We start from the raw sequence: 14,399 nt of genomic DNA, 5'->3' as shown, positions 1-14,399 counted from the left end.
GGAGCTGCATAAAAGGGAGATGGGAAAAATTTGCCAGCTGAACCCTAAATCAATTTAATTATTCAAGGAAAAAAATGCCCTTTGCAGGGAAATGTCTTCCTTCCTCTTTCTTTTCTCTCCCCACCTTTTATTGAAATTGCTCTCTTCTCTTCTCTTCTCTTCTCTTCTCTTCTCTTCTCTTCTCTTCTCTTCTCTTCTCTTCTCTTCTCTTCTCTTCTCTTCTCTTCTCTTCTCTTCTCTTCTCTTCTCTTCTCTTCTCTTCTCTTCTCTTCTCTTCTCTTCTCTTCTCTTCTCTTCTCTTCTCTTCTCTTCTCTTTTCTTTTCTTTTCTTTTCTTCCAGGATACAACAGATCATGTTGCCTATGTAGCTAAGGACCCTGTTAATCATAGAGGTAAGTTGCTTGTGATACTTTGCTTTTCCCCCTCTAAACATTGTTAATACCACACACCGTATGTCCAGTATTCATTTCAAATGGATTTTTTTCTGCAAATAAGGATTGTTGACAGCCAACTCTAGTAATCAACATTATCTCCTTGCATGGCCCTTAGCAGGCATGAGAGTTGAGAGACTTGGATCTCTGAGTTAATTTTTAAAAATCTCTTTGTGCTCTAGATGGTTTGTTTTGTTTATTTTAAAAATGAACTTTTCACCACCTTTTATCTTCATGAATACGTTTTGTGTGTTAATGACAAAATAATGCTTGGGTCACTCATAGATTCCTTTTATTTCATGATAACAAATCAAAGTAGTTCTGGTTTGAAGGAATTCAAGTTTTATGACAAAATGGTATATTGGCCATGTAGCAGAGTTACATAATTTGTTTTAAAGTACCTTCAATGAACCTGCCCTGCAGCTGATTTGTGATTTCTCCAATTTGGATCTAGATGGCAGTTTGTTCAAGCCTCTCCATTTTTGCTTGTGTTTCCCATAAGGCTCCCTCAACAAGTTCCCTCGTTGTGCTGGGGTTGATTGATCGCCAGTTTTCCTTTGAATTCACAGTGCTTGACTAGACCCATTCAGTACAGTGACATCCACACATAGCAACATCTGCAGGGCTACGTAGTAGATCCTTCAGCCTGGAGTCTAGCGGATGCTTTAGGAGCGTATTTCTTCATAGTTTGTGCCTCGCTTGGTAATGATGATCAGAGAGCTTACAGCCGATATTTTATCTATCATAGCTTTCCGTTAATCTTGTATAATGCTAATATATGCCTGGTAGAAATTTTGTTAAAGAGCAGCTTCATAAAGCAAATATCTAGGTGTGTTGACAAATAAGATGCTTTTTAAAGTCTATAGGCAATAAGTAAAATTGTACCGTTTGTATTCTTTTTATCCTTCAGTCAATTGTGATAGTAAAAATGGGCTTTTTTCTGATATAATACTTGCAAAATTTTTCTTGGTTTCTACATCAAGAATTCTATTATGCAAATATAAATGATTCTCATACAATTGTATAAAGATGGGAAAGGAAGCATGTGGATTGGTTGAGTAATAATAGGGTCTGAGATGTTTTCCCATGTCTTTAATAGCTTATCTACCTTCAGTTTCCTTGAGAAACGATCCCTCAAGCCTCAAAATTGTGCCGTGTCCAGGACAGACCATTTCCTTATAGTTCAGCTGCTCTCACCATTCCAAAATGTCTTCAGCGCCTCTTACAGAAACATGAAATTAGAGTTCAGAGTTTGTTATGAAAAATGTGTAGCTTTTACATCTTTTGCCTGTTTGTTGTCTTTCTTCTACTTCGTCTTCTCTTCTCTCTCAGTGATCTCACGTGGACTAAACGACCTTGGTTGACTTCTTTTTGAACCTCTAGACTCACAGATCAGACTAATGGCCTGTTGATCCCTTGCCAAAGGCTGCTGATTCTATATTCCTAAAATCTTATTTCTTGAACATGCCCTCTTTTCCCCTCTGATACTACAGACCCTTTACTAGTGGCTCCCTTTTACTTCTAGGATCAAATAGAACAGCCTCTTTGGCATTCGAAGCTCCCTTTCCTTCCAGTCTTCTCCTGCTTTCCTAACACCTCTCCCCACCTGCCGTATACTCTTTGCTTCCTTCTTATTCCCAGCATTAGGCATTTCCAGTGGCCATTCCCCCTTAGGTGAAATGCTCTTCCTCCCCATCTCCGCCTCTTAGCTTCCCTAGCTTCTGTCAAGTGCCAGCTGACATTTCACCTTCTACAGGAATCCTTTCTGGGGCCCCCTTCCTGGCTTCCTTCTGGTGATCATTTTGCACTTGTCCTGCATCTAGTTTGAAATCTACAGCTCTTTGACCGTTGCCTTCCTCCCTTTCAGACGGGTCCTTGGGGCCATCTTTTACTTTTCTTTGCTCTCCAGCACTTAGCACAGTGCCTGGCACATAGTAGGTGTTTGTTAATTAACGGACAGCCTATTTGTATCCTGGAATGCCAGAGGAATGACTTTGCTCAGGAATCTCTCACAAAATGTGTTTGGACTTGCTTTTCTCTGTACCGTTTCTCAGCACTTTATGAAACATCGTTATTGCTGATCTTTTGCCATCTTTTGTCCAAGATTTTTCAAACAAGTTTATATTCTAAACTGATGTTGGCCTTGACTGCCATATATTTCCACTTGGCCAGTAGGTTAAGTATGCCTAAAGCAGCTTTTATCCTATTTGGGTCCCCTGCTATGGCAACTGATTAATAGCTTCGTTTGTCTAAAGTATCAACAGAAACATCACAAATAACAGTCTATGCTGAGCATCCTTGTGCTTCCTTCAAAAGTAGCATTTGTTGTTTTTTATTTCTTTAATAAACCCTTATCTTCCATCTTAGAATCAGGACTGGGTATTGTTCTCAGGCAGAAAAGCAGTAAGGGCTAGGCAATGGGGGTCAAGTGACTCGCCCAGGGTCACACAACGGGGAAGTGTCTGAGGCCAGATTTTAACTCAGGACCTCCCATCTCTGGGTCTGACTCTCCATCCACTGAGCTACCCAGCTGCCATCTATTGTTTTTATTCTTAAGTGGATCATAGGTTGACGTTGAATAAATTGCTGTAAAGTAGCTGCCTCTGTGAATCTATATCTGTATGTGTACACATCTGTCTTTACAGACAGACAGAAAGATATAGAAGACCCTCAGGTAGTGCAGTATTGTGAGGAAGACGGCTAGGCAGAGCCAGGAAGAAAGTGGCTTCAAGTCTTTAACTCCGAGTAGGCAGGCAGTAACTAGAGGTTCTCTACCAAGCCCTGGGTCACTCGCAGTCAATTCCTGCGCATTTCAAAGTCCTGTTTATTCTGTTCTCCAAAAAGCAGACAATGAACTGCCTCTACTTTCAGAAAGTGAGAGATTGCCGGAGCTGCCTAACATCCACACCAAGTGGGGGCTGGGCTCTGGTACTCCCTTGGGAAGACACAAAGGGCAGAGGAGGGCCGGGTCTGCTAGCCTCATTCTCGGGTGGCTCCCATCATCCACTGCTTCTCTTTTACTTACGTAATACGAAATAAAGCTGGAGAAAAGGATGACGCCACGCGCAGTGACCCATGACAGATGTACTTGACATAACCTCAACTGGGCCCCCACTGCTGCAAGTTTATGCTGCATGCATCAACTTCCTGGCATTCGACACTTCTTTTCTAGTCCTTTCCATCCCTTGTCACCCGTCTATAGCGACGCTGCTCCTGGGAGCCTCGCCTCCTCTTTCATCGAAAGAAGTTGAGGGAATTTGCCAAGAGCTTCCCTTTTCTCTCCTCCTCCACTTAAATCTTCCAGATGTCTGCTTCGACTAGCTCTGCCTTCATCCCTGCCTCACCTGATGAAATGCCCCCTTTTGTCAAGGCAAATCCTTCTACAAGGACGAGTGATCCCATCCATTCTGTTTTCTGCAGCGTATCCCCCTTTGTAATTCCAACTCTCACTAGTTTCAGTTTCTCCTTATCTACCGGTTATTGTTTATGCCGTCTATAGACAGTCCCTGCCTTGTTCAGTCTCAACAAGTCTACCTGATCCACCCATTCATCCCACTGGAGCTGCTTTCTCCAAAGTTACCACAATCTCTTACTCAGCAAATCTAATGCCCCCTTTTCAGTTCTCACCCTTCTTTCCATCTAGGAAGCTTAAAAAACATTTCTACTTCTATGAAGCTTTTGATACTGTCAATCACCTGTTTTCCTTGGCGCCATCTTCTCTGGGTTTTCATGAAACTATTCTTTTCTGGTCTCTTTCTGCCAATTTAAAAATCTCCCTTGCTGGATCTCCACCCAGGCCATGCCATTCACCACTGGTGTCCCAGGGGTTCTGGTAGCTCCTAGTAGTGAGAGTAGGTCCAATAAAATCAGTCATGGCTTAGGAATTGCAAAGGACAGTCTTCTTCCTCGCACGAGAAAAGCCAACTTCTACACCTCTCCAAGTACTAGATGTGCTGCCAAGAAAATGACTGGTCCAGGAGCTCTGGGAGAGAACGTACAGAGTTCTATGCAAAACTGGGTAATACATTGACATGTTGGATTGAAAACTCTGCTTAGAGCCACTGAAGTAATCCAAATCCATATTCTCCATCTTATAAATCATTACTAACTATTGTTCCTTGTAACGATTAATAGTCTACAGTCCAAGTACTATTTTAATACTATTTATTAACTTAGAGCAAAGAGAAAGTAAAAACAAACAAATAAAAAACCTAACCAGCACCTCCCTTCCTCCAGGCTGAGGTCCAGCCAGAGAAGAAACTTTTGGGAGAGAGCACCAGTGCAGAGGAAGTGAAACTGAATACCAAATTAACCAATGAGGCATGACAGGCAAAGGAAAGGGGGATTGTGGGAAATGTAGTCTCTGGGCTTCAAGATTCTAAATCAATGCATCCTGTGAAAGGTTTCCCTAATCCCTTGGCGTATGCCACTTTCCCTATAAAGTATATACCCCAAATCATCAAACTTTGTCACCACCCAGCAAGAGGATATCTGTGTGTCTGATCTGTCCGTCTGGTGGTTCGACCCTCCCGTAGTCCCAGAATGATTTTTCTCATCCGGCTCCTGAACCCACAAATACTTTGTTTAGCAAAGACTTGACAGGCTCTGTCCTCGGCCCTCTTCCTACTCTGGCACACTTTGTTCTCTCATCCACTGCCTTGGCTCCAATTTTGTTTCTATGCTAATGATTCTTGAAGATACGTATCCAGGCCAAAGCTCTCTGCTCATCTTCCATCTCTGTCTGTTTGAATATCAGACTGAATGTCCTATAGAAATGATCAGTCCCACACGTCCAAACCTGCCACTCTTCGGAACATCTCTGTTTTTTTTTTTACTTTATTCCTCTTTAATACTTTAAAGCGTTTTTTTTCCCCACAAATTACATGAAATAACCAATTTCCACACAAGTTTCCTGTTATATATGTGTGTGTGTGTGTGTGTGTGTGTGTGTGTGTGTGCGCGCGTTCATGCACATGCCATCTTTGGCACTTATGCCATAGTTTCACCACCACTGATCTTCTCTATTGTTGTTGAAGATATTACTGTCCTCCCAATCACTGTCTGGCAACCTTGATATTATCTTTTTATTCCTCACTCTTTCACCTCCCATATCCAATCTTTTGCCAAGACCTGCCAATTTTACCTTTGTAAGAGCTGTCGATCACTCTCTTCTCTACTCTGAAGTGACATCCTTCATGGCTAGCCTGCTTGTTGGCCTGCCTGCCAAAAGTTTCTCCCTACACTGAATAATTCCCTACTTAGCTGTCAAAGTGATCTTCCTAAAGCACAGATCACTCTATATGCCTCCCCCGACTCAATAAACTAAAAGCTTATTTACGCCAAAATCAAATATAAAATCAAAAAATTCAAAGCTATTTGCTACCTATACCCAGTCTCTCCAGTCTTTTTATACTTTAATCTCTGATTCCCCCTCCCCAATGTAATCTATAATTCAGTTATACGTGCCTCCTTGCTGGTCTTCACACAAGACACTTCCTCTCCCAACTCTGTACATATCTATTGCCTGACTCCTGTGCTTAGAAAATTCCCCCTTTGCCTTGTGGTCTCCATGGCATCTTTCTAATACTTGCTAAAATTTCCCCTTCTAAAAGATATCCCTTATTTCTAGTGCCTTCCTTCTCTTGATTATCTCCACTTTATCTTTAATATTTTTGTTTATATATTCTTCTCAGTTATTGTTGAAGTTGTTTGCATACTCATACTGACTCTTCCATTAGATTTTTAACTCCTTAAGATTAATTTTGTTATTGTTAGTTTCCTATTGCTTAACAGAGTGTCAAAAAGATAATAGTTACTTGATAACATAACTTGATAAATTCACTTACTGACAGGTCCAAACACATACGCCTGAGGATGGTCACTTATAAAAGAAACACACAAGTTAGTCAGAAGTCTGATATTCAGTTTCATTCTCTGCTAATATATTTGTGCTAACTGCCATGTGCCCATAGTGCACTTTCTGGGTTTTCAGAAAGGATACCTACCCATCCCAGACCATTTCACAGAGACATCGAAGATACTTGCTATACTTTTCATATAGAAAAAGCAGTATCAGAGGACAGTTTCCACTTGTCCAATTCTGATTTTTAAGGAATTCTAAAGCTCCACTGAATCACCGACTTTTCCTACTCATGCTTCATAATCTCAAACACAAGTATTTAGTACATTGTCTGGCATACAGTAGTTGGTTCATAAATGCTTGTTGATTTAATAGCCTCTAAGTATCCGATGTCCCTACAAGTTTTAGAGGAATCGTGTGTGTATATTCCATAGGACGACCTTCTATTATGTTAAAATGTCAGTGGCAGAGAAGAAATTTTAAAAAAGTATCTCTTGAAAATATTTGTATTTTTAAATATGATTCCTGTTTTAAGTCCCATGGTTTGATTCCTGGGAGATAGAATTTAGAAACCTTTAGCAGGAATTTAAGGGGGATGTCTTTGGGCTGATGAGCTTCCTTGGTGCCCTTCAAGTCACAAAAATACAACTCAATGAATATTCTATTAATACCTCATAGCCATCATCTCTACAAGCAAACCCTATAGACATACAGATTGGGTAATCCTTCTGCAGGTTCTAAAAAGCCCCCATCTCCTCAGAAACCACAGCAAATAAAGATCCAGAAAAAAGTTCTCAATAACATTATCTTTGACACTTTCAAATAGTTGAAAGTAAGAAATAGTTATTATTTTTTAGGAGAAGTGATATTAAAGAAGAAAGATCACTATCTGCTTTGGACTGTGTTTCCTGTGATTAGGAGATGAAACCTTCCCTATGTATTGTCTCCTCTATTAAAATGTGAGCATCTTGAGAGCAGGGTCTGCACTTTGTATCTCCTGTACTTAACACAAAATTTTACATATTGTAAATATGTTTTTCCACTTGTTCATTCATTTATTATGTGAAGAGACTTCTGCTTGGGGCAGTACAGAGATTAGACAAGGAACTTATAATCTTTTTTTGATGATATCTTTCAGAATATGAATATAGGATTCTTTCAATTTCTATTTTACCCTCTGGTTCAATAATATCAGGGCACTTTTCCTTGATAATTTTTTGAAAGATAATGTCTAGGATATTTTATTTTTTATCATGACTTTCAGACTGTCCAATAATTCTCAAATTATCCCTCCTGGATCAATTATTTTATATTGACTATTTTTCCAATGAGATATTTTACATTTTTTTTAAATTTAATTTTGTTTTATTGTTTCTTGCTTTTTCCTCAAGTCATTAGTTTCTACTTGTCCAATTCTGGTTTTTAAGAAATTTTTCCTTCAATGGGCATTTATATCTTCTTTGCTATTTGACCAATTTTGCTTTTTAAGGGGTTCTTTTCTTCATTGAACTTTTGTATATCTTTTCAATTTGCACAATTTTGCTTTTTAAGAAATTTTTCTCTTTGGTGGATTGTTGTTCTTTTTAAAATATATATCCCATTTGCCTTATTTTGTTTATTTAATGTGCAATTTTCATCAGGATTTTTTTTTTGGTTACTGTTGCTAAGTTATTGGCTACTTTCATGATTTTCTTATATTATTCTCATTTATTTCCCCAATTTTTCTTTGACTCCTCATTACATTTTTTAAATCCTTTTTTTGTGCTCTTCTAGAAACTCTTTTTTGGACCCGGGACCAATTTTTTCCTTAAGGGTTTGGATGTAGTAATTTTGATTTTGAATTTAAGTTCATATTTTGATCTTTCCTGTAATTATAATAATTTTCTATGGTCAGGTTCTTATTTTGTGGTTTGCTCATTTCCCCAGTCATTTTCTTGACTTTTAGTTCATGTTAAAATTAGGCTCTTCTCCTGTGGTGAAGGGAGAACCATCTAAAGCTTCAGGATTTTCATGCAGCTATTTTTAGAATGAGGTCTGGACATCTGTAGGTTTTCAGGCTTCCAAGGTGGAATGATCTAAACAGAGATGGATAGGTATACTAATCTCCTGTCCAATCAATCTTTTCTGCCCTGGAGTTGAGACCAAGCTCCCAACTTATTACCGATCGTAAACTCTGTTGTGCTGGTGTTCCTTCCTATTTTAGGTACCACTAGCATTTCTAATACAATATTAAATAATACTGGTAATAATGGACATCCTTGTTTCACTGCTGATCTTATTAGGAAGGCTTCTAACTTATCCCCATTGCAGAAGGTCCTTGCTGATGGTTTTAAATATATACTATTTATTATTTTGAGTATGGCCCTTCTATTCTTATACTTTCTTGTGTATTCAATTAGAATAGGGTTCCTGTACCTTATTGAAATAATCATGTAGTTTTTGTTGGTTTGATTATTGATATAGTCAGTTATGTGGATGGTTTTTCTAATATTTAACCATCCTTGCATTCCTGGTATATATACCACCTGGTCATAGTGGATAATCTTTGTAATAAGTTGCTGTAGTTTTTTTTTTTGTTTGTTTGTTTGTTTGTTTTTTGCTAGTATTTTATTTAGGATTTTTACATCTGTGTTCATTAAGGAGATTGGCCTATAGTTTACTTTCTCTGTTTTTGGTCTGCCTGGATTTGGAATCAGTACCATATTTGTGCCATAAAAATAATTTGGTAAGACTTCTTTGCTTATTTTGTCAAATTATTTGTATAGTATTGGGATTAGTTTTTCTTTAAGTGTTTAATAGAATTCACTTGTGAATCCATCTATCCATCTGGCTCTGTGGATTTTTTCTTAGAAAGTTCCTTGATGACTTGTTCAATTTCTTTTTCTGAGATGGGATTATTTAAGTATTATATTTTTGTAAATGTTCACCCATTTCACCTAAATTGTCATATTTATTGCCATATAATTGGGTAAAATAGTTCTTAATAATTACTCTAATTTCCTCTTCATTAGAAATGAGATCACCCTCTTCATCTTTGATACTATTAATTTGATTATCTTCTTTTTTTATTAGGTTACTCAATTTTATTTGTTTTTTCAAAGTACCAGCTCCTAGACTTATTTTTTAGTTCAATAGTTCTTTTACTTTTGGTTTTATTAATTCTTTTAATTTTTAGAATTTACAACTTAGGTTTTATCTGGGGATTTTTAGTTTGTTCTTTTTCTAATTTTTTAAGTTGCAAGACCAATTCACTGATCTCATCCTCAATTTTGTTGCCATAGGCATCAGAAATATAAATTTTCCCCTGAGTACTGCTTTGGCTGGATCCCATAGGTTTTTATATTACTTGATATTCTCATTGTCATTCTCTTTAATAAAGTCTGTAATTGTTTCTATGATTACTTTTTTGACCAACCAGTTTTGAAGAATTAAATTATTTAGTTTCCAATTAATTTTAAATTTACCTTTTCATCCTTGTTAAGCATAATCTTTATGGCATTGTGATCTGAAAAAGATGCATTTATTATTTCTGCATTTGTTTGCAATATTTCTATGCCTTAATACATGGTCAGTCTTTGTATATGTACCATGTACTGCTGAGAAGAAGGTATATTCCTTTTTATTCCTATTCTGTTTTCTCCATATATCTATTAACTCTAATTTTTCTAGCATTTCACTTCCCTTACTTCTTTCTTATTTATAGTTTAGTTCAATTTATCTAGTTCTAAAAGAGGATGGTTGAGATCCTCCGCTAATATGGTTTTACTATCTATTTCCTCTGAGAGGTAATTTTTCCTTTAGAAATCTAGATGCTATGTCATTTGGCTCGTAAATGTTTAGTAATGATATTACTTCATTATTTATAGCATCCTTTAACAGAATGTAATTTCCTTCCTTATCTCTTTTAATCAAATCAAATTCTACTTTAGCTTTGTCTGGTATCATGATCCTGCTATTTTTACTTTAGATGATGCATAATAAATTCTTCTCCATCCTTTTACCTTGAATCTCTGTGTGTCCCCTGCCTCAAATTTGTTTCTTGTAAACAACATATACTAGGATTTTGGTTTTTAATCCACTCTGCTATCTGCTTCCATTTAATGGGTGAGTTCATCCTATCCACATTAAGCATTATGATTACTAACTGTGTATTGCCCTTCATCATATTATGCCTTTTAAATCCTGCTTCATTTCCTTTCTCTCTGTTTCTCCTCACCATTATTTTGCTTTCTGTCATTCCCCTCCCCAGATCCCCCTCCTTCCAATTACCTCCATGTTCCATTGTCTTACTCTCATCTTCTTCTCTATGGGGTAATATAGAATTCTATACCCCACTGAGTATACTTGTTTTACTGTCTCTGAGCCCTTTATGATGAGAGTAAAGGTTAAGCATTTCCCATCACCACCTTTATCCTCCTCTCTCTGTAATGATTTTTCATGTCTCTTTATGTTATATAATTTACCCCATTCTATCTCTCCTTTCACTTTTCTCTCAGTGCAACCCTCTCTTTCAGCCCTTGATTAATTTTTTTGCATATCATTCATTTGCATACATATCACATCATAAATATCATTCCATATCATCATATTTACATCTATGTCATATCATCATAATCAGCTTTCTTCTCCATCCTCTTTCTGAATAAATTCCTTCTATCTACTCTACTACCAAGGGTAGTTTTTGAGAATTACAGAAATTCTCTTTTCTTGTAGACATAAAAATTTTGACCTTAAAGAGTCCCTTAAATTTTCTCTTTCTTATTCACATTTTGGGGATTTTCTTGGGTTTCATGTTTGGATTTCAATTTTTTTTTGTTTATATTTAGCTTATTCCTCAGGAATACCTGGAAATCTTCTATGTTATTGAATGTCTATTCCCCCCACCCCCAACCCCCCGAAAGAATATACTCTGTTTTGCTGGATAGGTAATTCTGGGTGGTAAACCCAGATCTTTTTTGCCTTTCTGAATATCACATTCCCTGCCTTTCAGTCTTTTAATGTAGAAGCTGCTACATCCCGTGTGATCCTGATGGTAGCTCTATGGTATTTGAATGGTTTCTTTCTGGCTGCTTGTAGTGTTTTCTCCTTGGCTTGGTGGCTCTTGAATTTAGCTATTTTATTCCTGTAAGTTGTCATTTGAGGATCTCTTTCTGGAGGTGATCTGTGAATTCTCTCTATTTCAATTTTATTTTCTTGTTCAAGAATCCCTGATCAGTTATCTCTGTTAGTTTCTTGTAATATGATACCCAGGGTTTTTTCTTGATCATGACTTTCAGGTAGTCCAAAAATTCTCAAATTGTCTATCCTAAATCTATTTCATAGCTCAGTTTTTTCAATAAGATAGTTCATGTTTTCCTCTATTTTTCATTCCTCTGATTTTGCTTTATTATTTCTTGATTTCTCAAGAAATCATTAGTTTCTAGATGGTCAATTCAGACTTTTTTTTAAGAAATGATTTTCCTCTGTCAGTTTTTGATTCTCCTTTTTCCATTGGTCCATTTCTTCCTGCATTACTTTAATTTTTTTCTTGCATCACTTTCCTTTCTCCTTTCATCATTTTCATTTCTCTTCCCCATTTTTCCTCTGCCTTTCTCAATTGGTTTTTGAAGGTTTTTTTGTGTTCTTTCAGAATATCTGTCCAATTCATATTTTTCTTTTGGATATTGGGTGTGTTTCATTTGCTTTCACTGTCCCCTTCTGTGTCTTGCTCTGTCTCCATAAAAATTCTTTAGCGTTAGGTGCTTTTTTTGTTATTTGCTCATTTTTCCTATATAATTATAGGTAGACTTGGGGGGGGGGGATGATGTGATTGTTTGAGGGCTGAGAGCTCTGAAATCTCCCTCCCCCTGCTGATTCAGATGAGCCTTGAGATGCTGATAGCTTAAAGACTTTCCTCAGGCTTAGATGCAAGCTTTTGATCTCACTCTGATCTTGATCAGGTCAAGGGCAGGTCAGATTCTAGTATGTACTTGATCCAGTCCTTGATTCTCCTGTCTTTGCCCTGAACTGGAGGCAAAAAGATCAGTACTTAGTACTATCATTCACCCCAAAGTGTGAATTAAGTCCTTGTCTCTAGCCTAGACTGGAATTCCCTGGGCTGGGGCTATATATTTCTCCATAGGTTTGAAATTTATAGGGGTATAGGTTGGTTTGTACCTCTATTTACTCAGGCAGGGTCTCAGGATTTGGATGTTGGCTCAAGCATAGGTTCCTGAACCTCAGACTGCAGATGTCATTTGGAGGGTTGTGGCTCCCTCTTGGCTTGCTCTTCCCTTCTTGCTAAAGTTTTTTTTTTTTTGCTGGGTCTGCTATTCTCTCCCCTCATTGCCTACCTTTTGGGTTTTTATTTACTTGAAAGTTGTTTCATTTTATCTCCTTGTTGGTTCTTTCACTCTTATATTTGTTTTGTGGTTATAATTTAATCTTGATTGGAAAGGATTCTCATGGAGGCACAGAGCTTCTGAGGATTATTCTGACATCTTGACTCCAATCCTGGAAACTGAATTAGTTTTTAAGATCATGTTTTTTACTTAATCATTTGTATTTAAGTATAAAGAAATAGACTGACTATGATCTTCAAGTGACCACTTTTGAGGCATATTTCAAACAACCAGTAGTGCATGTGATTAATTGACTAGGTTTGATCAAAATTGTGTTACTCTTGGACAGAAGCCATTGAAAGCCTCTTAGAGAAAAATCCATGTGATCTTTAGAATATAGAGTAATTTACAGAATGTGCTTATCAACTCATGATATTTTTACTTGGTTTCCTTGGTTTACTTCAAAGGGTTTATAATGTAATGAATTTTTTCTAATAGTTATTACTATGTGGTAGATAAGAATTAAAATCTGGTTGAAAAAATCACAACTATCCATTTCTGAATTATTGATTCATCCATTTTCCTTTTTTAAAAATATTAACTCTCATTTCACTGGATCATTCCATATTTTCTTTCTACTATTCCAAAGTGGCAACTTGTGGTATGGGTCCTGGTGACTAGTGTAGTAGTTACTACCCTTTTCTTAACCCTTTTTTCTCTAATAGCTTCATTCTGTTACAACAATTAGTTGGGGGTTTGTTGTTATTGTTGTTATTGCTTAGGGGCCATATGATGGCCCCTGATAACAAAATAAAATTTTTATTTATTCATTTTTAATATTCATTAAATTTTTTTTGAATTCCAAATTCTCTCTCTCCTCCATATCCATTGATTTGTTAAGAAATATGATACTAGTTATGCATGTGAAATCATGTAAAGCATTTCTATATTAGTCATATTGGAAAAAAGAAAAATAAAGTGAAAAAAATTATGCTTAAACTGATCTCAGGTTCCACTTATTCTCTCTTTGATTCAAACCTAAACCGAACAATTCCCATTTCAATATATCTGAAAAAATCATATAGTCTCTACTTCAAGACTTCCAAAGACGGCAAACCACAAACTTTCTTTCAAAAATAGTCCATTCTACTTTTGGATAGTCCATTCTGCTTTTGGATAACTCTAGGAGGTTGTTTTTAAAGAAATAAAATATAAAGCCTAAATTTACTTCTTTGTTTTTTCCATCCATTACTCTTAGTATGACCTTATGGGATCAAAAGAAAACCTTCCTTTTTATGACAGTCTTTCAAATGCTGTAATACATCTATAATGTTTCCCCTGAGTCTTCTTTTCTCTGGGCTAACCATGTTCATTTCTTTAAATTCATCTTCATCAGCCCTTTGACACCCTGGCTGACTTTCTCTGAATACTCTAGTTTATAAATGCCCTTATTAAAGTATTTTGCCCAGAACTGGATCAATACTCTAGATGAGGTCTAATAAGAGTATAATACAGTGAGACTGTAATCTCCTAATTCTTAGAAAATCTACTTAGAGAATCAAGATGGAGACAGTAGCAGCAAAATCTAAAACTGCTTTGACAATTTTTCCAAACCAGTCCTTAAAAAGCACCTCAAAATGACAGAAGTAAAAAAACCAATAGCGAGATGGAGTGAGGGGGCTCTTGGGCTGAATATAACTTGAAAAGTAGGAAGAGCTGATTTTCATGGGATAAGAGGGAAATAGAAGTATAATTGCATGCAGAGGAGTGCTGGCTGACCACTTCCCA

At 36.8% G+C, this 14,399-nt stretch overlaps 1 protein-coding gene across 1 annotated transcript in view; it reads left to right on the top strand.

Moving 5' to 3' along the window:
• Positions 1 to 14,399, top strand: part of SHC3 (SHC adaptor protein 3) — a 150,521-nt gene that overhangs the window by 82,953 nt on the left and 53,169 nt on the right. Inside the window, exon 6 of the mRNA XM_001375787.4 lies at positions 341 to 392. Within this exon, the coding sequence (XP_001375824.2) occupies positions 341 to 392 (52 nt within the window). The remainder of the gene's footprint in view (positions 1 to 340; positions 393 to 14,399) is intronic.

This window comes from Monodelphis domestica, chromosome 7 (assembly GCF_027887165.1).
Source record: "Monodelphis domestica isolate mMonDom1 chromosome 7, mMonDom1.pri, whole genome shotgun sequence".
NCBI lineage: Eukaryota > Metazoa > Chordata > Mammalia > Didelphimorphia > Didelphidae > Monodelphis > Monodelphis domestica.
This window is presented reverse-complemented; position numbering and strand designations above follow the sequence as displayed.